The sequence below is a fragment of the Panthera leo genome, chromosome B3 (genome assembly GCF_018350215.1).
Source record: "Panthera leo isolate Ple1 chromosome B3, P.leo_Ple1_pat1.1, whole genome shotgun sequence".
NCBI classification, from domain to species: Eukaryota; Metazoa; Chordata; class Mammalia; order Carnivora; family Felidae; genus Panthera; species Panthera leo.
Genome location: NC_056684.1, coordinates 121,935,272 through 121,957,516, shown reverse-complemented (window position 1 = coordinate 121,957,516; position 22,245 = coordinate 121,935,272). Strand labels below are relative to the sequence as shown.

Below are 22,245 nucleotides of genomic sequence, written 5' to 3'. Positions count from 1 at the left end.
AATCATGTGATCAATGATTCAATCGTGTCTATGCAAGGAAACCCTGAGAAAAACTCTGCACACTGAAGCCCAGTGAACACACGGATACGCTGAGAGGGCGACATGCCTGACCCCAGGGGAGAGGCCGCGGCAGCTCCTCACTCAGGATCCTCCTAGACCTTGCCTTACATGTCCCTTCATTTGGCTGGTCCTGATTTGTATCCCTTATAATAAAACTGTAATCACAAGTATCTTGCTTTCCTGGGATCTGTGAGCCATTCTAGCAAATTATAGAATTTGGGGGTGGGAGGGTGGGTATGGGGACACCCAAATTTGTAGTCAGCCGGTCAGAAGTTCATGTGGCCCGGCGAAGCTCCAAACCTGCGGCTTGTGCCTGACATGAGTCTCAAAGGCTCTATGCCCTGAAGCCTTTGGACTCTGCACTAGCTCTGGGTGGTCAGTGTCAGAACTGCATGCAGGCCACAGTGGTCCAGATCCACCCTGCCTCAGGCCCCAGGGAACATGCTGGACTCTCCTATCTCAACTGAAAATCCAATTCCTTCTGAAATCAAAGTTTTTGAGACTCCATTCAGGCACATATGACAGGCCAAAGAGTGAGTGTGATTTAGAACTATAGCACTGCGGAATGGAGTTCCACAATGGACCACCATTTAGCAGCTCTGTGACTTCAGGGAAGTAGGTCAACCTCTCTGAGCCTTGGTCCCCATCTCTGGAAGATGAGACTAATGACTTCTCCCCCTCATAGAGCTGACAGGACAATTTAATGATGTAATTTATTTATGAAGAGCCTAGCATGGTCTCTCCCCATGGAAGGCACTCAATATTATCATCAGCCAACTTTCTTCCTATTTTCAAACTTCCCTATACCCCAAACTCTCCCAGATTATCTACTCTCCCTGGATAATTGTTCTGGGTGCTGGGCCCACTGGCAACATGCTGATGTTTTAGATCCCAGGGCAGGAGGGAGCCAACCATTAAACTAAAAGTGAGAAGTAACCATTACCTTGAACAAAAAGGACATTATATATTTACTTCAGTGGCTATAAAAGACACCATAAAATATAATATGCAGCATGCATCCTCATGATTAATAACAGATCTTGCAAATTATTCTCTCAGGTCCCCGGGTGCATCCAACTGGTCACTAAGAACAATTAATTCTTTCAGGAAATAAAGGGATTGAAAATCATCTCTGGTCAGCGGAAAACCTGCTTGTTGTATCATGAACAAAGAGAAGATGAGAGTTGGATCCAGGGGTTTTCTGCCCCTGTGAATGGGATGAAGTAAGATCAGAGACACTCAAACACAATTACTGCCGGTGAGCACAGGTGCTCGGTAATAGTAGGACCTGCCAAATGTGGAGTCTCTCAGGGACCTGGAGTTAGAGCACGACTATGGGGATGACCCAGAAACAGGAGCAGATGACTGAGTGGGGGCGGGGCAGCCCTGGCCATGGGCAACAGATGGAAGCATGGAGTCCAGACAGGAGACAAGGAGGCTCCAGAGTGGAACCCTAGCCACAGTGACTGAGGCTTACACTACAGTCTCCAGGACTGAGCGTCAAATGAGGAGCCGAAGGGCTAAGTCAGGACATGAGTAGAACAATGAGTAGAACAAAGCAATGAGTAGAACAAAGCAGGTGGAGAACCCAGAGAAACCAAAGGCAGAAGTTTCAGATGAGCCTCTGAGTTCTTGGCCTTGGGCTTCTTAACTCCTCTGACCAAAGCCTCAGAGTCTTGGAAAGTAAGAAAAGCCTACATGCGGCAGGAAGCGGCCACACAGGGAAAGGCTGGAAGGATGACAGGGGCAAGATGCCAAGCAGAACACAGTGGCACAAGACACCCAGGTCCACTCTTACCTAACGGCCAATGTGGACTCACCCCCAACCTAGAATAAAAATCCCATCAACAAAGCCCTTCCCTGCAACCCTCAAGGGCTTTTATTGAAACACAGTATATAAAACACCAAAGGGGTCACCGTGACAGCAGTGAACTCATGCCCTGGATGCCGAGCCACCTTGCTCAGGTGCAACACCTCTGGGGAATGACAGGACAAGGAGAGGGAATCTGTTCCCAGCAAGATCAGAAACAATGCTCTCTTCCAACAAAATCAAAGTGCCCACAAGTTAAATGTAGGAATTCATGTAGGAAGTCAGTGGGATTCATGGTCCATCCTGACAACAGGAGTTGTTACCGGAAGTAGGGTGACATCCAGCCCCATGGCACCCACCTAGAGTGGTGGGCCATCTCCCTGGATCAGGGGAGAAGCCTACTGCAGGGGACAGCTTGTGGGCCCAGAGACAAGGGCTATAGCATAGGGGAGGGATTCCAGAGGTGTGAAGTATAGTGGTGCCATGGACAATGATCGTGGGGTCCCAGGCCACCATGTGACAGAAATAGGGCACCTGGGTGGAGACATGACAGAGGAGTGGAGTGAAAAGTCAACTTGCCCACCACAGAATCACACTGGAAAGGGAAAGGGGACAGCAAGTCCACTCAGTATGGAGTGGGCAACAGCCAGCAAAAAAAGGCCAAGATCCAGCTGGCCAGCTTCAACCCCTTCACACGCAGAATGAGTTCATGAAGGTTGATCTGCCATAAGTCGAAGGCCTCGCTGAAAGAGATCTGGGCCCTTCTGAAGGACGAACAGGTACTCTTCTTCTTGTGCCTGCAGGACAGACAAGAAGGGAGGAGAGAACAAGAGATAAAGAGGCAAGAAGCACTCAGTATCACAACAACAGAAGATCCTGACTTAGTCAACTTACCAGGCCCCTGCCCTAGCGGATAACTCCTGGTTACATGATCATAGCACTGCCCACCCACCCAGAGACCAGAGGGACTCAACTACTCCAAAGGAACTTTCCAGATAAGTGGGGTAATAAAAGCAGCGGTTTCACAGGGCATCAAAGATCTAATGGACCCACTGGGTAGAACATTCCAATGTGTCCCTTTTTCTGGAAGGTTAGTAAATATATGCTAATCCCGAATCCCCCAAATTCAGTATAAAAGCTTTCCCAAACTTTCTGAGACTGAATCACCTGGAAACTAGGTCAGGTGGCCCTGAGAGGCTGAGGCCAGTATGGATTCAACCCAGCTCAACCCCTTCTGCGTTAACAAAAGAACATAACAAAAATTGGTGTTATGATAATGACCCTTTAAGACTTGGTTCCCAGAACCCTCAAAGAATAAATCATGCTCAGACCTTTCTGTGTGCAGTCTATTTTGCTATAATCTAATTCAATATCTGATCATGGTTGCATGATGTATGTGGTCAACACTCCCTTCATCAATTTGCCAAAATGACCCATTCCCTGCACTGGATGGATGGGAGTTGACACCAGTCTAGGCCTCCTCTCTCAGAAGAGAAAATTCAGCCAGAGCATGGCCATTACCATGTATCTGCACACTCAGGGAGAAAGGCCTAGAACCTTCACTTCTCTAGCAATACCTCCCTGAGGAAGTACCTTCCCTCCCTCACCAATACTCCAAGGGCACTGAGGCATCTAAAAAGATCTGATATCCCAAGTGAACCTGCTGGCGACACTTCCCTGAGTCAGAGCCACACGTGCAGGGAAAAGAACATTGGCCTTGCCGCTTAGCCAATCCTGCGGAGACGGGTCCTGGGACCAGTTAGAGATGGGATGCATGCATCAGGGTGTCCTGATTCCAAGCCCAGGGGACACTTGGATGGGACTGAGACTCTCAGAAAGCATCTCAAGCTTTAGTGAAGGTAAGAATCACCTAGGGGTGCCTGGGTGGCTCAGTTGGCTAAGCGTCCGACTTTGGCTCAGGTCATGATCTCATGGCTTGTGAGTTAGAGCCCCATGTTGGGCTCTGTGCTGACAGCTCAGAGCCTGGAGCCTGCTTCGGATTCTGTGTCCCTCTCTCGCTCTGCTCCTCCCTGCTCATGCGCTCAGGCTCGCTCTCTCTCTCTCTCTCTCTCTCTCAAGAACAAATAAAACATTTTAAAAAATTAAAAAAAAAAAATTACCTGGAAAACCTGACTAGGAGGTGAGGTCCTAAAATCCACATACTTTAAAGTACAGGTGGCTCTCTGGACTGCCCAAAAACACAGCCCGGAATCAGCGAATTCACCGGAGCTGTCTCCTGCCCCTAACTTTTCCTCCAAGGACAGGTGCAGACTAGGGAGCTCAGGCAAGGCCCTGGGGACTGGTGGGAGAAAGTGGAGGCAAATGAGACCCCTGGAGCAGGCCAGGGAGCTAGGAGGGAAGGAGAGGCCAGAGCCCACACTCACGTGGCCAGCGCTCTGATGCAGCAACGTGACATGTTGAGGAAGGAGCTGGCACTGGCACGGGTGCCCAGGGCAGCCTCAATCCCACGGAGCAAGTCATTGGTCTTGAAGATGAGCAGCATCTGGCGAGGCACGTGGTTGAGGAGCTGGCTGATCTCGGGGAGGTAGTTGGCGGCATTGTTGCGGATCTCTGAGTCCTGAAGCAGCAACAGGGAGACAGACATGGAGAGCTGGTGTGGGAAGTGGGGCTCAGGGTGGTAGGTGCCTATGGCTGAGGGGCTGCAAGGAGGCTCCAGAAGGGAGCTTCTAGCATATGGCTGCCTCGGTGCCACTAGGGAGCTCCCCAGAAGGAAGCTTAACACGGGGGCTTTGTAGTCTGACAAACCTGGATATGACGTCTCACCCCAACTTCTGGCCTAGCACTGGACGCAGTACAGGAGCACATCAACAGGACCTCTGCCATTCTTGGCTCCCCAAGGTCACCAATACCGATCCTCCGAGCCCACAAGCCAGTACTGACTGGGGCAGGAAGTCTACTTCCTCATCAGCCATTTGATGAGGCTGGAGTTAGCTAGCCTTTGGCCCAAGGGTTCACCCGTGTGAGGTGAACCAAGGCTTTTCTCACTGGCCACCAATTTGATGACAGGCCTGGAAGGAGCCCTGGAAGCTGGTGCCAGCTGAGTCATGTCCCCCATCCCTTCAGCCAAGCCCAGGCTGGTGCAGTTCATAGATCTCAGCTCCTGACCCTAACCCAACTCCAAAGTCTAGCTCTATCCCCTGCCTGACTCTGTGCCCCACCAGACACACCCAGAGCCCCGCCGCCCCCTCAGTGCTTGAGGTCCCGCTGCCCAAAGAGCAGGAGCCAGGGCTTACCCCATGCTGGTGTCTGAGTGTGAGGTCTGGCTTCTTTCCCTGCCCCTGAACTCTGCAGGGCTCTGCGCAAACACCTGCCCCCAGCCAGAGCCCTGAGCATGATGGTGCACTTCGGACCTCTTCTCAATCTCCAGAGAAAATGGCTGCAGGCATTAGCTCATTTAATCCTCACAATGACCCTATCAGGTAAATGTATCACCCCCTTTTGAGAAAAGGAAACCAAAGGACTGAGAAGTTAGGCAACTTGCCTGCAGGCCACAGCTAGTAAGTGGTGAGTCAGGGTTGGAATCCTTGCAGAGCCCAGGCCACCACCACCACCAGGACCTGCCTCCTCTCACCTCACAGCAGGGACCCCGACCCTGGGCAAGTCCTTTCATCTCTTAGAACCCAGGGTCCTCACCTAAAAACTGGGAATGCTGAGGCCCCCTGGGCCCACCTCCCAGTCTGACCAAGAGGGACAGCAGAGATAAGGATTGGGGAGATGCTTGGTGCTTGCTAATCCAAGTCATGACAAGGGGCGCAGCAATGCTGCCAAAGGCTTCCCCACGCGGCCGCCTTCTGCAGCAAAAGCAGGACTCTCAGCCCTTTCCGGAATACGTGTGCACTGCTGATAACTGAGTAGCTGTGAAACTCGAAATGTCCCTCAGGCAGGAGCTATCAGACTGGAACATCTCAACACCAAGCCAGACACTGAGGCTGTCTGTCTCCCCACCGCCTCCCACCATAGTTACAGGCCACCCTGCCCGAGGGTTAAGGCCAGATCAAGGCCTTGCTCACCAGAGGGACCCCCTCAGCAAGGTGGGGACTGACCTGGATGGAGACAGCCCCTCTCAGAGCACCTGCACCCACGCAGGCTCCCTCTAGGGGGCATCTCTTCAAGCTTGGACTATCCTGTTGGTGAGTGTCTGCAGTAGACTCTGTTGGGTGCCTACCCAACAGCCATTCCTCATTCTCCTTTCTCTAAAGAACCCCATTTTTGCTTGCTTGACCCCTTGGGGCCATGTTCTTCAGGGAGGCGAGTCCCAGGGTGGGGGATCTTGATTGGTCTCAGCCATGGTGTGCCCTGAGCGGAATGCCTCTGCCAAGTGATTGGCTCAGGCATAGACATGAGACACAATTCTGGCCAATTGACCTAGGGGGGAGTCTTTTGAACCCTCTGGGAAAGGTTTTCTTATTAAGGAACAATATATGAGAAGAAATGGCCCCTAATTCCCACCTCTGGACGTCAATCAGGGTATAAAGGTATGAAGCTTGTAACTGCCACAGTCATCTTAGAACCACAAGAGTTAGCCCAGAGCCCTGAATTGCTGATCTACTCAGTTAACCAACCTGGACCCACCTACCTCCAGGCTTCTTGTTATGAAGAAAATAAATGCTTAAATGTTTAAGCCACTTTTAGTTGGAAAAACATCTACCCTGACACAATGTTGGAGGTTACACTCATTCTCAATAAGACTAAGACTCAGAAAAATGGAACCCTTACATCTCAGAGACTGGGTTGGGGCTGGTCTGGAGCAGCTAAGTTTATTCTCTCTCTGGGTTTTCGTCCAAAGTGAGGAAATGGATTCCATGTCTCCAGAACCTACACCAATACCTCTCTGTTAGATGTGGTCCCAGGACTGCAGGCCTTTATAAAAAGATGTGCAAGAAAGGATTCTTGCCCTCCAGGTACTCACCACCCAGCTGGAGAATTCACAGAAGTATACAAACAGCCACTCTCAGAGTCTAAGATGGCGTGCATGTGAGTGATACAAGTATTAAGGGGCCATGTTTGGCAAAGGTGATGAACAGGAGCTTCCTGGCTGGTGCTATGGACTGAATTGTGTCCCAAATCAATACGTTGAAGTCCTAACCCGAGTATGACTATATTTGGAGACAAGGCCTTCAAAGAGGTCAACAAAATTAAGTGACTTCATAAGGGTGAAGTGTGACTTTATATTCTAACCCAATAGGACTGATGTCCCTCAGAGAAGAGGAAGAGAAGCCAGGAGTGTGTACACACAGAAGAAAGGCCATGTGAGTCATGGCGACAAGGCAGCTGCCTACAAGCCAGGAAGAGAGGCTACACCAGAAACCAATCCTGATGGTAACTTGATCTTGGACTTCTGGTCTTTGGAACTGTGAGAAAATAGATTTCTGTTGCTCAAGCTACCTCATCAGTGGTATTCTACTACAGCAACCCAAGCAGACTAATACATAGCATTTATGCTGGGTCTTTATAAGTGAGTAATTCATAAGAACACATATCAGGAGCACCTGGGGGGCTCAGTCCAACTTTGGCTCAGATCACAATCTCATGGTTCGTGAGTTCAAGCCCTGCATAGGGCTCTGTGCTGACAGCTCAGGGCCTGGAGCCTGTGTCGGATTCTGTGTCTCCCTCTCTCTCTCTGCCCTTCCCCTCACTCGTGCTCTTTCTCTCAAAAACAAAAACAAGATTTTTAAATTAAAAAAAAAACAAAACATATCATACACCAAGTACCTACTGTGCGCCATGCAATCTTGCCCATCTCTGAGGCTTTAAATACCAAGTATACCCTGAGAACTCTCAAATTTATATTTTGAGCCTGGACTTGTTCTTGGAGCTCCAAGCTTGGCTGCCCATGACACCTCCATCTGAATGCTCTAACTACTGTCTCCTGCCCCCTAACTATGTCCTTCCCAGTCTTCCCTATGCCAGGAAGTAGCTTCACCCCCTACCCTACGCCTGACCCCAACACGTTGGGATGCAACTTTGACTGCCCGCCCTTCGCCTCCTCTCCACATCCAAGTTGACAGAAAGGACTCCCAATCTTCCATCCAAAGTACACCCTGGCTCCGTCTGCTTCCCTCCAGCTCTGCTGCCGCTAGTGAGGTCTGCGCCCCCCTCACCTCCAGCCTTCTGACCGACTGCCCCTGTGCTCATCCTGCCCCGTCCAGAGAGGTACTTAAAGTAACAACTCTGGGCACATCCTTCTCCTGCTTGACACATGCTTTGCTTTGTACTGAGAACTAATCTGAACCTCTTCCCATGGCTTATGAGACCCCGTGTGATGCTCTCTCTGCCCAGCACCCCAAATTCTTCCCATTCCAGCACCCACCTCCCCACAATCCAGACCATGCTGACGCTTTCCCCTCCTGCTCTGCGGCATCGTGTGCCCTCTGCCCGGAATGCTTTCTCCAAGCTCTGCCTTGGCTGCTGCTTTTCTTGTCCTCCAGAACTCAGATGTCAGCTCCCAGCAAGATCTCTGAGCACCCAGTCTACAGCACCCCCATTACTCACCCCACCTGTTGCCTCCCGTACCCATAACCTGCAATTATTCCATTTACCTACTTGTTCACTTGTTTACTGTCTCCCTCAATCACAGTGCAAATTACATGGAAGGCCTGTCTGTTCATCTTTGGATCCCCAGCACCTAGTTTAGGTTCCAGCAAAAACAAATGTTTGTTCAATGAACAAACTTCAGGAACTATGGGCAGGCACTTTACATGCATTATCAATAAAGCATCCCTGAAGTTATCATCCCTATTTAACAAAGGAAGGAGATGGTCTCACTTCCAAGATAATGAGCTTTAAAGCCACACAAGCCTGGGGCAGCTGGCAGTCAATGCTGCCACCAAGCTTGAGGGGGAATGATGTCAATTTGCAGGAAAGCAGAGCCAAGAGACAGGAGAGGTGGTCTCTTTGGTGACGACATTTGAGATTCCATCCAGCCATTCCTAAAGGCCCCCATCACAAGGCAGCTTAAGGAGGATTGTGAGTCTCCAAGAGGTGGTGAGAACCATCCAAGGCCATGCCACCAGGAAGAGCAGGACCTACAACTAGAATCCAGGTCTATCTGACTGCACAAGCAGAACCTTGAGCAGGGGCCTCGGCTGAGCCTAAGCCCGTCCCCACACAGCTATGGGCAAGTGTGCATGGGTCCAGCAAGCTGGGAAGACAGAAGCCAATTCCATGAGAGAATGAGAAGCCTGGGAGGGAGGTGGCAGTGAGTACAGGGAGGAGGGGTTCCTAGGACCAGTCTCAGCCCAGATTCCATGGGACTCTCATCTAGATCCAACAAAGAAGTGAACTACAAACCTGTTTTTGCTACACTCAGGGAGAACAATGGGACAAGTGCCACGTGGGGAACTGAGGTGCTCTCCCCAGTAGGGAGCCCTACAGGAAGTTTGCAATGGGAGACCGTGCCCAGCAGGAGGCAGCTCAAGTGGAACTAGACGTATCGATGAGACCATCCCTGGGGATTTCTAGAAGTCTTGGAGGAGAACTTGGTGGAAGCCTGAAATCTCATGTGAGCATGTTGGAGCAAAAGCCACAGCAGTCTGGGTTATACAGTCAACACGACCAGGTTGGTAAGGCCAGGAGGGATACAGTGAGATACCGTTTCCTCTCCCTCCTTGCATCCAGGGCTGCGGCTTCTCCTCCAGTATATCTCCAGTGCTACCCACAGTCCCATTGCCACAGCCCACCAGCCCACAACCTCAGGCCCTGGGTTGGCAGGGGTCCAAAGACCATCCCTGGCCCCATCCCTTGCATTCAGGAGAAGACAGGGCCAGGAGGGGACCACCCACCTCAGTGGCGGTGACCGGAGCTTGGCTGATGCCCCTGTTGACCGAGTCCCAAGACCGGGCCGTCAGCATACAGGCAAACAAGGGGTAGAGGTCCCCGGCTCCCAGGCGCTGGCTGTACTTCTTCACTCTCTCCATGTCAGTCCAAATCAGCGACTGCCAGAGGTGGCAGTAATCCAGCCGAAACTCCTCCGTAAGCACCTGTGTGGGGACAATGTGGCAGGACCTGAGCCTCCTTTCCCCACAGAAGACTTAGACCCTGGCTGGTATGATCACAGTGAAGGGGAAGACCGGGGAACTAGGGCATGACATCTGCTTCTCTCCCAAAGTTCAGCCATCCCTGAAGGCCCAAGTTCAAAGCTACTATCTGGCCAGCCTTGGTCTTGAGGGCCAAAAGCTACCAATTGCCCACTAAAATCACATTCCCCGCCTCCCTCCTACTTGGATGTGGCCCTCTGCCTGAGCTCTGACCAATGGAATGTGGCAGAAGCTCCACATCCAGCTGCCAAAAACTCTCCCACGCATACTGCTCTGAGCCCCCACCCCTGCTGCTGGAGGATGATGAGCCCACCCCCAGGGAAGCCTGTGGGGCAGAGCCTCAGTCAGCCCCTGCCTTCAGACACCTCCACCTACCCGAGACAACAATAAGATGTCTGTTGTGTCTGGGCCATCATTTGTTTGGGGGGCTGTGTCTGACAGCAGCTGGCCTACCTCAAACCAACGTACCCAATGTCAGTAAGTCTTTCAAAGGAGGCTAAGATTTTGGGAGGTGGGATCAAGGCCCTGAGGGGAGGAGTAAGAGGTCATTGGGGAAATCTCCCCAGGACCATCTGCCATGAACTCAAGATAGGCCCTGGTTCCCAGGACTGGCAGTGAACTTCCCAACTTCCAGGCAGGAGACCAGGGCTCACCTGAACCCAGATGAGTCCCAAGTTCCAGAGGACAGAGTCTGGGGGCATCCAGCCCCTATCAGTTCCTAGCCCTCTTTCCCACTACACATTACATCCTCCCTGGGGCTGAGTTACCTCCTTACCCTGAATTCCCAGCTCATCCAAGGGCAGCTCATTTCCCAGTGGGCTGGCCTAGGCTTCCCTGGGAAGCAAGGTTTTTACAGCTGACAAAGCACCTGCACATACCCAGGCATATCCCCATCTACTTCCCACAGCAGCCTATAAAGGAAGCATTACCAACCTCATTCAACTGGAGAGAGCTTGTATCATGTGACTTACACAGAACAACAGCTCTAGGGGTAGGGCAGGGCCTCTCCATCTGCCCTGGATATCTGCCTCCCATGTCTGTGGCCGATCGGGAGATCAGCAACCTCTGATCCCAGGACCAGACCCTGGACTGGCTGGGTAAAAAAAGCCTCTTCTACCTGGTAGAGCCCGTGGTCCAACAGGACAATCTCTGCCCTTCCTGTGCCCGGGTGCTTCCGCACCAGCACGTTGCCAGGGTGGGGGTCGCAGTGCACAAAACCATTGACAAAGATCATCTCGCTGTATATTTTTCCCAGGTGGCGTGAAATCTGAAAGAGAAGGGAGGCAGGTGGGAGTTACACCACATGAATACCTATCTCAGAGACTTCGACACTGGCCCCTCAATCTGGTCACTTTCATGAGGAAGGCCAGCAGTGCTGGGTGGGCCTGAGTGGTCATGGTGGGACGAACGGCTTGTGATTGTATAGTTCTTGAGTTTAAGACAGAAGCTGAGTTCTAATCCAGTTATCCTCAACTTCAGCCACATATTAGAATCACCGAGAACTCAGAAGTGTTAGAGGTGGTCCCAGGCATCGGCACTTATTTTAAAGTTCCCAAGATGACCATAATATAGAACGAGGTAGAACCACTGCTTCAAGCATGCCCAAAGGCTATAACTCCCACCCCCAACCCCTGCCCTCCACTCTTCCCCAATCCTTCTCTTCCCTATTCTCTTCTCAGGATCTTCATTCTCCCACCAAAGCTAAAGATGAGCTGGAGAGCTGGAGTGGTTGTGACACCATCCCAACTTCCCTTTCTCCAACAAGCAGGTCTAGAGGGCTGTGGATCAGGAATACGTTACCCTGGCACCCCCTAGAGCTGTCCCACCAGCTCTGAGGCAGTCCCAGGAGGACCCAGAGTCACAGCCCTGCTCCCCTTTCCTTCAGGCCCCTTTCCCTTCACACCTCCCCGCCAGAGACCAGGGCTAATCTGATTTATGGTGTCTGCACAGAAGAAATGACACTGGAGAGGCCATTTAAATCATCCTGTCACTGCTGCCCTCCATGCCGAGGCGGTCTTCTTATCTTTACTCCCTTTTTATTAAAGCTAAAAAAGCCTCTTCCCAGCTAGGGAACAGCTGCTGAATAGCACCAGACCTGGGCCCACAGATGGTCTGCCAATGGGTTTCCAGAGGACAAAGAGAGGCTCAACTCACAAAGCTGATGCCCCAGGACACACACTGCCCTTGACACATCTCTCAGTCCCTGCTGGACCCCATGGTCACTAGCAAATATGTCCTAGCCAGAGGAGAGGAGCTGGGGCCCACGGGTGGGAAACATAAGGAGTGGGGTCTTAAGATGAAGGTTCAATTCCTTTCCTTTGCCTACAAAGCCCTGCACAACCAGGCCCAGCCTCCCTCCCCGGTCTTATCTCATGCCACGATACTACAGTCACGTCTGTGCTCTTTCTCTTCTCCAATGACCCTGTACCTTCCTACCTCAGGACCTTTGCACATGATAGTCCATCTGCCAAGAGGCTTCTTCCCACCTCCCTCCCTTCACCTGGTTCACCCCTGTCTTCCTCCCCACCCCAGCTCAGCATCACCTTTCTGGAGATGCCTTCTTTGACCTCCCAGCCTAGATGAGGTTCTCCTGGCATAAACTCTCATAGAACTCTGTACTATTCTTTCATGGTACTAGCACACTATTTGTGTCATTATTTGACTAATGACTATGTAGCTCACTGTTATGAGCTCCTAAGATGGCAAGGACTGGCTCTATTTTGTTAAATGGCTTTATTGAGGTATAATTTACATACCATAGACTGGTTCTACTCAGCATCCACTTGCCTATAATAAGCCAAACATGTGAATATAGGACTCTGTCTTCAACATGAATAAGACCCTTGCCTATGTTTTTTTGAGATGCTGTGGTTCCTGCCTTCATGCTTATCCTAACCCCCTTCATCTCTTCTGAATCCCAATCAATTGTAATTGGCTCCAGAATAAATCATCAAGAATCGCCCTACAATAGCTGACAGCCTTATAACAGCTTTACATGTAGGTACAATTATGATCCCTATTTTGCAGATAAGAAGCTGAGACTCATCGGGGTGCAACTTATACAGAGCTAAGGACTACAGATAGGTGGAGCCAGGACCCAAGCCAGGTGTGACCCCGCAGCCTTCCAGTAACCACTCTACCACGCAGGCTCATGACAACGTCTGCACTTCTCAAGTGAACTCTGTGACCTTAAACGGGTTGCTGATACTCTCGGCTTCTGTACAACGGAAACAACAGTAGTGCCACAAACAAGTGAGAACATCCAGGTGCTTGGAGCCCAGTGACCCCTCCTGGCAGCCCCGTTTTTACTGACTCCTCTCAACACTCCTGGGAGAGTGGCAGACCAGAGTCCATTGCATTTTTTTAAGAGATGAAGACACCGGGGTTAAAGAGGTTGTCTCAAGTCCTGACACCTATCCGATGTCATGCTGGGGGAAATGAATGCCAGGTACTCTGCCGGCATTTGGAGGACTTTGCCCCAGGTCGGGTGCTCAGCCTCAGGCTGAGATGTCAGATGTCCCAGGCCACCATTTTCTGTTTCCTCGGAGGCGGGCCCAGTGGAGTTGGTCCCGGCTGAGCCGGCCATTCCCCTTTTGAGAAGCCCTTTTGTTAGGCTCTTCGGAGCTCCATGGAGCCATGCTCTGAAAGGATGCATTTGCCAAACCAATTGCATTTATTAAGTAATAATTCATTTTTATTTGTCAAGGATGCATATAAGGTCCAATCAGGGCTCCTGATCAGCCCAAGATAAGCAGTACAGCCAGACTGAGCTGACAGAATTCCAGCCAAAAGCAGAGAAATGACATTTCATTTAGTCTGGGCAGACCTGTCATGGGGAGATGTATGATCTCCCCTGAGCTCTCTGAAATATTGCTAATCGCTCTGGGCCCCCTATTACTACACTGAAAGATAGCCCCCGGGGATCTGGGGACTCAGGACGGGGGAGCCCTTGCCCATGAGGAGTGAGCTGCTGCCGGAGCAGGAGGAGCAAGAGGCACTGCCAACTGAAGCTCATACACATGCAGGCAAAGCCATCCAGTGGCCCCCTCCATTTCGACACCCCAGCCAGCTGCCCCTCCTTGGGTGTCTTTGCAGCTGGGAGCTGTTCCTGATGTTCACCCTCACCAGATTTCACCAACAGAGACAGACAAGAGGGGAGACCAGCCTATGCCGTCAGCTTTGCTCTGGAGCCCTCTTGGCACTGCCACTCATGGCATGGGTGACCTGAGGACAAGTCACCTGCCTTCTCAGTCCGGGTCTAAGTTCCCCTAGCTGTCAAGTGGAACTAATTCCAGCTGCTCTGCTTCCTCCCAGGGTAACCTCGACGTTCAAGGTCAAGATGTGACCGCATCTGGGAAAGCACTTTGTATACCACACTGTATACTATGCCATACACTATGCGTCTGCTAGATCTGCATAGACCTCAAGGTGCTTCATACTACAGAAGACACACAAATGTGTTTGTTGTGATGTGGCAGCTTATGATCTAAGACTTGGAGAAAAAAACGTAACCATTATCACTTTGATCAAAGTTTCATTTTCAAAAGGCTAAAAACATAACTCATAAGAATATAGGATGAATACATGTCAAAGATTGTTCACCTCGCCAATAGAGGAGCACATAAAAAGAGCAGGTTCAGAGAATTTTGAGGGACTGGGTATTTATGGGAACTTAAACAGGAATAAGAGACTGAGATTCCTGGATTAGATATAAAACTGGTTATTGCTCTACAGAGCAGTAAGGAAATCGTAACCTTTGAGGTTATCTTTTCCACTGGGTAGAAATTATTTGCCTATCTCCACAGGATAAGATCTACAGGTTGACATACGACTTCAGTCTGAGCCCCTAATTAATTGTCAATAGCAGAATCAAACAAAAGTACATTTCTCTAGATATTAAAAAGCCCTCGGTGGGCTGCCTGCACAATACCCAAGGAGGACTGTGAAAGGACACATTGCACACTCTTGCCCTTAATTTCTAAATTTTGGGTAATTTTTCTTAACATCTGTCAGAGTTTCAGTAAATACTTCCTTGGCACCATTTTGCCCAGAGAATGGCAGCCAGCCCCTCTCTTACTCAGAGACACCGAGGATCCCAGAAGAAACCTAAGGCCATCGCTGGGCACACAACCCTCTCTCCCATCCCCTTTCCATAATAATTTAGCTATGTCTTGTGATTAAGAGCAAACAAATATAAATACTGCATTGAACATGGGGATGCAGGTATCTCTTCCAGATACTGATTTAATTTCCTTCAGATATATACCCAGAAGTGAACTGCTGAATCATACGGTCATTTTATTTTTACTTTTTGGAGGAACCTCCACACTGTTTTCCACAGTGGCTGCACCAATCTGCAGTCCCACCAACAGCGTACAAGCGTTCCCTTTCCTCCACATGCTCACCAACAAACACTTCGCTCTCTTAGCTTCTCGATGCCCGTTCCAACCGGTGTGAGGTGATATCTCCTTGTGGTTTGGGTTTGCATTTCCCTGATGACGAGTGATGCTGAGCACCTTTTTCATGTACCAGTTGGCCACGTGTATGTCTCCTTTGCAAAAATGTTCAGTTCCTCTAAGGCTGCCCCCTGCCCTGTGACAGTGGCATTTGCATAAAGACAAGGAAATGCCATCTTCTTAGAATGGTAACAGCTAACACTCTGTGCCAGGCACCATTCCAGGCACTTTCCATGGACTCACAGCCATCCTCTGTAGGAGACAAGTGGAGGAAGAAATACATAAAAAAGGAAAGAAGCTTGGCTGCCCAGCCAGCAGTTCGTGAAACCAAGCTCCAAACCCAGGTGGTCTGGGTCCAGGGAACAAGCTGTCAATCACCTCGCTATACTCCTCCTCCACTCACAGGGAAGCCCCTAAAGGCAGGGGCTGCAGCAAAACCCTCTGAAGGTCCTCACGGCATCCAAGAAGGCATTCCATTTGGAGAAAAGAGTCTCAGAGGGAAATCCAGGACTGCTTCTCTAACCAAAAAACTGTTAACTAAAGCCATAGTATAGCTCTTTTTAGAAAAAAAGTCAGTGACAAGTCTTTTAATTGTTCCGTGTAAAAAGAATGTCCATTCGTGTAAGTGACTTTAGTAATTACTCAATGCCTTTATTCCCTGACAGTGGGGAGGTTAAAAAAAAAAAAAAAAAAAAACAGGAATCTACAAAAAGGCTGAGTAAAGAATTAATTTAGTAAATAATATTTAAATCAAGGAGTTATTTTTGGATTTTTCTCAAAACTTGAATTGGCTGAAAGTGCTTTAATTATTCTATAATTGCAAGGATTAATTTATTCCCACCCCCAAGGGAACGTCTATTTATGTTCTTGGGGGTGTCATACAAGCAAGGCCAAGAACTCTCAAAGAAACAGGAGGCTGGTGTTGCAGGATATTAATAATCATGTAAGTAGCCCAATATTAACTATAAAGAGGTTAATAATTCAAACTCTCCTTGCTCTCTGTCAGTTTATGGCCAGGCTTCTTGAGAGCCTGAAAGACCAGACCAGACCACTGCCCTGGGAACCTCCCTGGGGACCCATAAACCTCAGATTACCTGCTGCTGCCCAGTGAGGCCAAATCTATCCATGGAGAGGGTCCATCTTGGACGAGCCAACATTGAGATGAAATCCCTAAATGTGAAGACATGGGGAGCCTCTCCAACCACAGAGGTGGCGAGTGGGTTAATTAGAGGCAGCTGGGGGAGTTACTCTAATTTTGGAGCCTGGCAAAAGCTTCTCTGGGTTACACATCACCTGAGAGCCAGGACAGGGGGTATCCCCAAGGCCAATAAGGGTCTCCTGGCCAGACAGGTTCAAATGATCACAGCGACCAGAGGGACTGTGTCCTAGGGGCTAGGACTATTGAAGACACAGTTAAGGAAGAGCTGTCGACATCTGACATCCCCTGCCTTGGGCACAGCGCACTCCAGAGAAGTATTTCCACATCCTTCCACCTTACCTGTGTCAATAGAAGAAATGGGGAAAGGGTTTCTTCCCCACACATTTCCTCTTTCTGGCAACTACTTGACCACTAGTGCCACAGAGGGGGCTGAGGGTTGGAATTCCAGCATAAAAACAACTTCTATTGAGCATGTGCTGTGGGCACTACACCTAACGCTTCATGTTTCAATCATCAAACAATCCTATGGGTTATTCTCCTGCACCCCACTTTACAAGAGGCAGCTGGGGCTTCCAAAGGGTGACTGGCTTCACCAAGGCAGCATGGTTCGTAAGTAGCAGAGCTGGTACCAGAATCCAGGAAGGCCGACTCCACTCCTAACTCCCCTGCTGTTGGGGAAAGAAATCTCCAGGAACCTGTCTCATGCACCTGTATCTCTCTAACATCCCCTATGCTTCTCAAGATTCGGTCTGACAAGTTATGGAGTTCTGTATGTGGACGATGGAAGGAGATGATTTCTTTCTAGTGATTTCAGTAAGTAGGGTCCTTGGTGCCTCTTCAGCCTTGCTTCCCTGGTCCTCTAAGCACCTCCTAACATAGAGCCGGAGGTCCACTGAGTGTGGTATTCACCACAGGGAAACTGGGGGACTAACTGCAGTCTGGCGTTTACAGATGGGGAGTCACCATTTGCTCAGTCGATGACCACCGCTCATTTTCCAAGTCTACATACCCAGGACAACAGATGAAGGTAGAAAGGAGAGGCGCAAAGAACATTCTCAGGAAGACATGCCTCTGTGAATAATGATACCATAAATTATAAATGATTTTTTTACAAACTTCACAGCCTGCAGTCTGCACGAGAACCCTGTGAAGTAAGTACCGGTGTGACGCCACCTGCACAGAGGTGGAAAATCAGAGTTTAAGTAACTTACCCAAGGGCACCTGACCAACAAAGGGTAGAGCCAGGCACAACCCCGGGGTGCCGCTACTTTGAAACCCTCTGCGCCTCCCACCACAGTGCCCAGCCTCAGTGAGGCCTCACCCAGCACCACCTTCTCCCACACGCTGTGCCCACCTTGGGCACAGCACCGATGCGCAGTGCCTGCACACAGTAGGTGCGTGATACACGTCTGCCGAAAGACACAGCTGAGACCCTTTCACGGCTCCCAGCATGACAGGGGATGGGTTTTAAAACTGCTGGAAGGAAGAAGCACGGCCAGGGGTTCTGGCTAAATGTGGCAGACTGAATCCGTGCACTGACTCCACTCCATCCCCAACCCCACTAAAATGACTAACAGAAACCATAAAAAGAGCCCCCAACAACAGGGCAGAGAAAAGGAGATGAGCAAGACTGTGCTGCCAGAGGGGGAGCAGACAGCTACTGAGAACGGGCTTAGTACAACAAGGGACCCTAAGCTGGCAAGGGGGGCACTTGATGTCTGCCCCAAGCCCACAGAGGCTCAGCGACTGAGGGCCCCTGACACCTCTGTAAACAGGAGTTGGGGGGTCTTGAAAAAGGAGGATTTGTGGGAAGGCTTCCAGAGAGCTGAACCCCAGATCCCGACCCACCCCGCCACCTTTGACTCAAGGCAAGATTTACTTTCCGGAGAGGCAAAAAGACAGGCTCTGGGGGCCACACAACATACCCAGAGGGCCATCCCAAGGACAGAGGACTGAATCGAAGTCAACAAAATGAGCACTGGGAGCCTCCTGCCCTCTTCCCCCAGCTGGCTCCCAGGCATCTCTTGCAAGCCCCCCATCCCTGCACCCACCTCCACTCCTGGCAGACAGAAGACATCTGCTTGCCGGGCCCCCACGCCCCATCCCCACCACCCCCAACCTCCCAACTTTGTCACCTTTCTCTCAGCTAATTTCACACAAATTCAATTGAGCCTCAGCCCAGGCAGAGTCTTAAACACACACTCACTGAAATCCAATTAACCTTCGATAAAAGGTCTGCAATCAATAGTCGTCCTTTGGTTTGAGGAGGCTCCATCCAGCCTAGGAAAGCATGCTCCTGCTCGACCTTTACTTTTAATAAAATCAATGACAGTCACTGTCACCAGCTCTTAATGTGACTGGCAAATATGATCAGCAGGTCAGGCCCTCGGTAATGTGCTGTTTCCGAGTGCAGAGACTAAAACAAAAGAGGGCCTCTTCAGGCTGCTGGCCCCCCAAGGCCTCATGCTCGCCAGGTGAGTGAGCACACCTGGGCAGGCTGCCTTGTGCCTGGAGGCTGGCCTGGTGGCGGGTGGCGGGTGGCTGCTGGGCTCTAGTCAGCATCTGAACCACCTGAAGTTTACTAAAACGCGGATTCTTGCAACCCTTTCCACTCCAGATTCTGGAATAAATCTGGGGTGGAGCAGGAATCTGTATTGTAAAATAAGCTCCCCCTGGTGATTCTGAAATAGATGGGTGAAGTCTTAGCTCCCCAGCAAGCCAGGAATCACTGCTGTGTAAAATATTCAAGCGGGGCGTACCCTTCAAGCCCAGCTAATCCAATGCCTTCCACAAGAAAATTGAGGCCCAGAGAGGGGAAGTGATTTGTCCAAGGTCACACAGCAAGCCACTGGCAGAGCTAGAGCTTGGACTTAGGTCTTCTGCCTCCGAACCCGGTGTTTCTCTACCTGAGTCTATCGGATACTGGCTACTAAGACTGGTCTTCAGGTTGTCACATGCTAGGCTCAGCTAGGTTGGGATGCTGCAGGGTGAGGGGCCTCTCCAAAGTGGAGTGGGGCTGACCCGGTAAGCGGTTGGGGGTCTGGAGTCATCCCCATCCACCTGCAAAGCGATTCCTTCTACAGCCACTTCCTGAGCCCCAACTTCAAGCTGAGGAACCTGCCTGTGGCAGCCGAGACACCACTAAACACCCTAGTGCCCAGGATATGGAGTGAGATGTTTGCCCCGTATCACTTCTGTCTGTCCCTTGTACTTCCCTGTCCGAGGAACACTCCTAGCCAGGCTGTCCTATGGAGGGCTTCACTCCAGGACCGGCCCACGGAGCCCCACAGTCCTCAGGAGACTTCAGAACCTCAGAAGTCCGTTAGAAGAGGCTTCAGGAATGTGGAGTCTTCAAACCACATGCACACAAACACACACACACCTTCACCCCCACTAGTGTTCCATGCGGCCTGTGGCTCTGATGCTGCTTGGTAAGAGACACAACAGATTATTTTCTGTAAAGTAGGGCCTGTCCCCAGTCTTCTCCCAATATCACCGATGGTCAGTGACAGCACAGTAGAGCACATGGGCCACCACCCACTGCCCAGCCTGAGTTCTCTGGAGACGTATTTAATGACATCATCTCAGAATACCAAAGAGACTCCCAGATCACGCAGACCCCAGACGCCAGGGGCAGGGGACTGAGGAATTAAGTAAATAAGACAGTGTGGTACTATTGCAAGGATGGACCAATAGACCAATGGAAGAGAACACAGCTTCCAGAAAAGACCCACAGGTGACTGACGACAAAAGACTACACTGTGTGATTCCGTGTATATGAACTTCAGCGGTGAGTGGAAGTGACCTCTGGTGACAGAGTCAGAAAGGCAATTCTGGTGAGGGTAAGGGAGCCTGCCAGAGGGCTAGAAACAATTTGCATCTTTATCTGGCTGGAGATTACATGGGAAATCCATGTGGAAACGATGGAAGTGTGCCATCCAGATCTGGGAGCTTCCCTCTCTGGGTCTCCCGATTCCTCACCTGCAAATACAGACACACTAAGCCGTCTCTCCTAAGTTTACAATGTAGAAAGGGCCTGGCACAGGGATGGTAAATGCTAATGGTATAAGGAGGTAAAGGAAGAAAGGACAGCGCCCCATGATGGTAATAATCAACTACCAACTTGGAGCATCAACCAGACATCAGGCGCGATGCTCAGCCCTGCTCACGCACTGCTTATCTCCTCCTCATCTCTCTAAAAATGGAAGAATGTTTACATGAAATGGAAAAAACCGTGCCTGACGTGAGTTAAAGGGAGAAGGGTTGCATTCAGATAGTGCTGGTGTGGTGGACAGAGCTTCTCAGTCAGTTCTGCACCTCCTTCTCCAAGGAGTTACTGATGCGGCCGTCACCCGGCTGGCCCTGGTTCCACGGCAGCCCCAGGCCAATCCCCGAGAGGGGGAGGGAGAAGGTGGAGGAGCAAAGACTTTGATGTCCAACAGAACTATGTTCAAACGGCTGGGCTCTGTCCCCACTAGCTGTGTGAGGTTGGACAAGTCATTTGACCTCTCTGAGCTTTAGCTCTCTCATCCATAAATGGGGTTATGGTCTCTCATCTCACCCTTGACAAGACAGCTGTAAGGAGTAGAGACGATGTGTGTCACGTGCCTGGCACATCTTAGTTGCTTATAATTATTATTACTGCTGTTGTTTTCCCCAAATCACTCTGATATCAGCCTGCCCCACTCTGCATGTCCACAGAGAACAAAACACCAACGGCTCTACCCCAGCCCTGCCTCACAGAGGCTAACCCAGGGCATGAGGCCGGCTTATTTGTTCTCCACTAATTCAGAGGACGTCCACTGAGCGTCTGCTCTGCACAGAACACTGGCCATTAAAGAGGGGTAGAGGCAGGGGCAGATGAGCCCAGGCTCTCAGAGGGCATCACCCTGCCCAGCTCCTGCAGGCCACCTCCAGCCCAGCTGCCTGTCCTCCCAGGACAGCACTCAGCCACGAGAGCAAGAACTATAGCAGAGCACATCTTTGTTTGCAGTTGTCTTTGAAAATCAAAGCTGCCTCTGATAAAACACCATTACAGCCCTGAACTCACTGTATCCAAAGAGATTAATGGATTTGGGGGTGCTGCTGCAATGAAAATCCCACTGCAGCTGGCAGTAAGTAAATGCCAGCAACCTGGTGGGGGAAGGGAAGGCATGGGCCTCTGGCATCTTTCCTGATCAGCAGGCAGAGACCCTGCTCCCTTTAAAGCTGTTCAGGAAAAGCCAGAAGCGATCTCCCTCCCCTCCCCACTAGAGCCAAAGACTTTGTACTAGAGGGTCCTGGTGGGCAGAGGATCCCTGGCTAGACACAGGACCCACCCCACCCCAACCAATAGTGGAAGAGATGGGCAAGCAGGTCTCCTCCCTCCTTCCTGTGCGGGAGCTTGACCCAAATACCCTCCCCAGGCCCACCTTAGAAGGCAACAGTGACAGAAGCAGTCAGAAGACCCAAGCTGTGCTACTGGCCAAGCGACCTAGGGAAAGACACCTGCCCTTCCTCTGAGTTCCCTGCCATCTGTAAAGTGGAGAGCTCAATTAAAACAGTCCTTTTCTTATCTTTTCCCAGCCCCCAAAGGGAGATCTCTTCCAGAAAAGCCCCTCCTTTTATGAACTAAAAAACAGTGGAGTCAGAGGGACTTGGGTCTCAATCCTAGCTCTACTAGCTGTGTGACCTTGGGAAAGTTACCTCCCCTCTCTGAATCTC

At 50.6% G+C, this 22,245-nt stretch overlaps 1 protein-coding gene across 3 annotated transcripts in view; it reads right to left on the bottom strand.

Annotated features, from left to right (window-relative positions):
* Window positions 1–875: 875 nt before the first annotated feature.
* ADCK1 (aarF domain containing kinase 1) overlaps window positions 876–22,245 on the bottom strand; it is a 121,664-nt gene continuing 100,294 nt past the window's right edge. For all 3 annotated transcript variants that reach the window (XM_042943948.1, XM_042943949.1, XM_042943950.1), the window contains 4 exons: window positions 11,045–11,194; window positions 9,673–9,870; window positions 4,255–4,448; window positions 876–2,667 (listed from right to left, as the gene is read on the bottom strand). In XM_042943948.1, coding sequence (XP_042799882.1) covers window positions 2,496–2,667; window positions 4,255–4,448; window positions 9,673–9,870; window positions 11,045–11,194 — 714 coding nt within the window. In that variant the 3' untranslated portion in view covers window positions 876–2,495. The remainder of the gene's footprint in view (window positions 2,668–4,254; window positions 4,449–9,672; window positions 9,871–11,044; window positions 11,195–22,245) is intronic.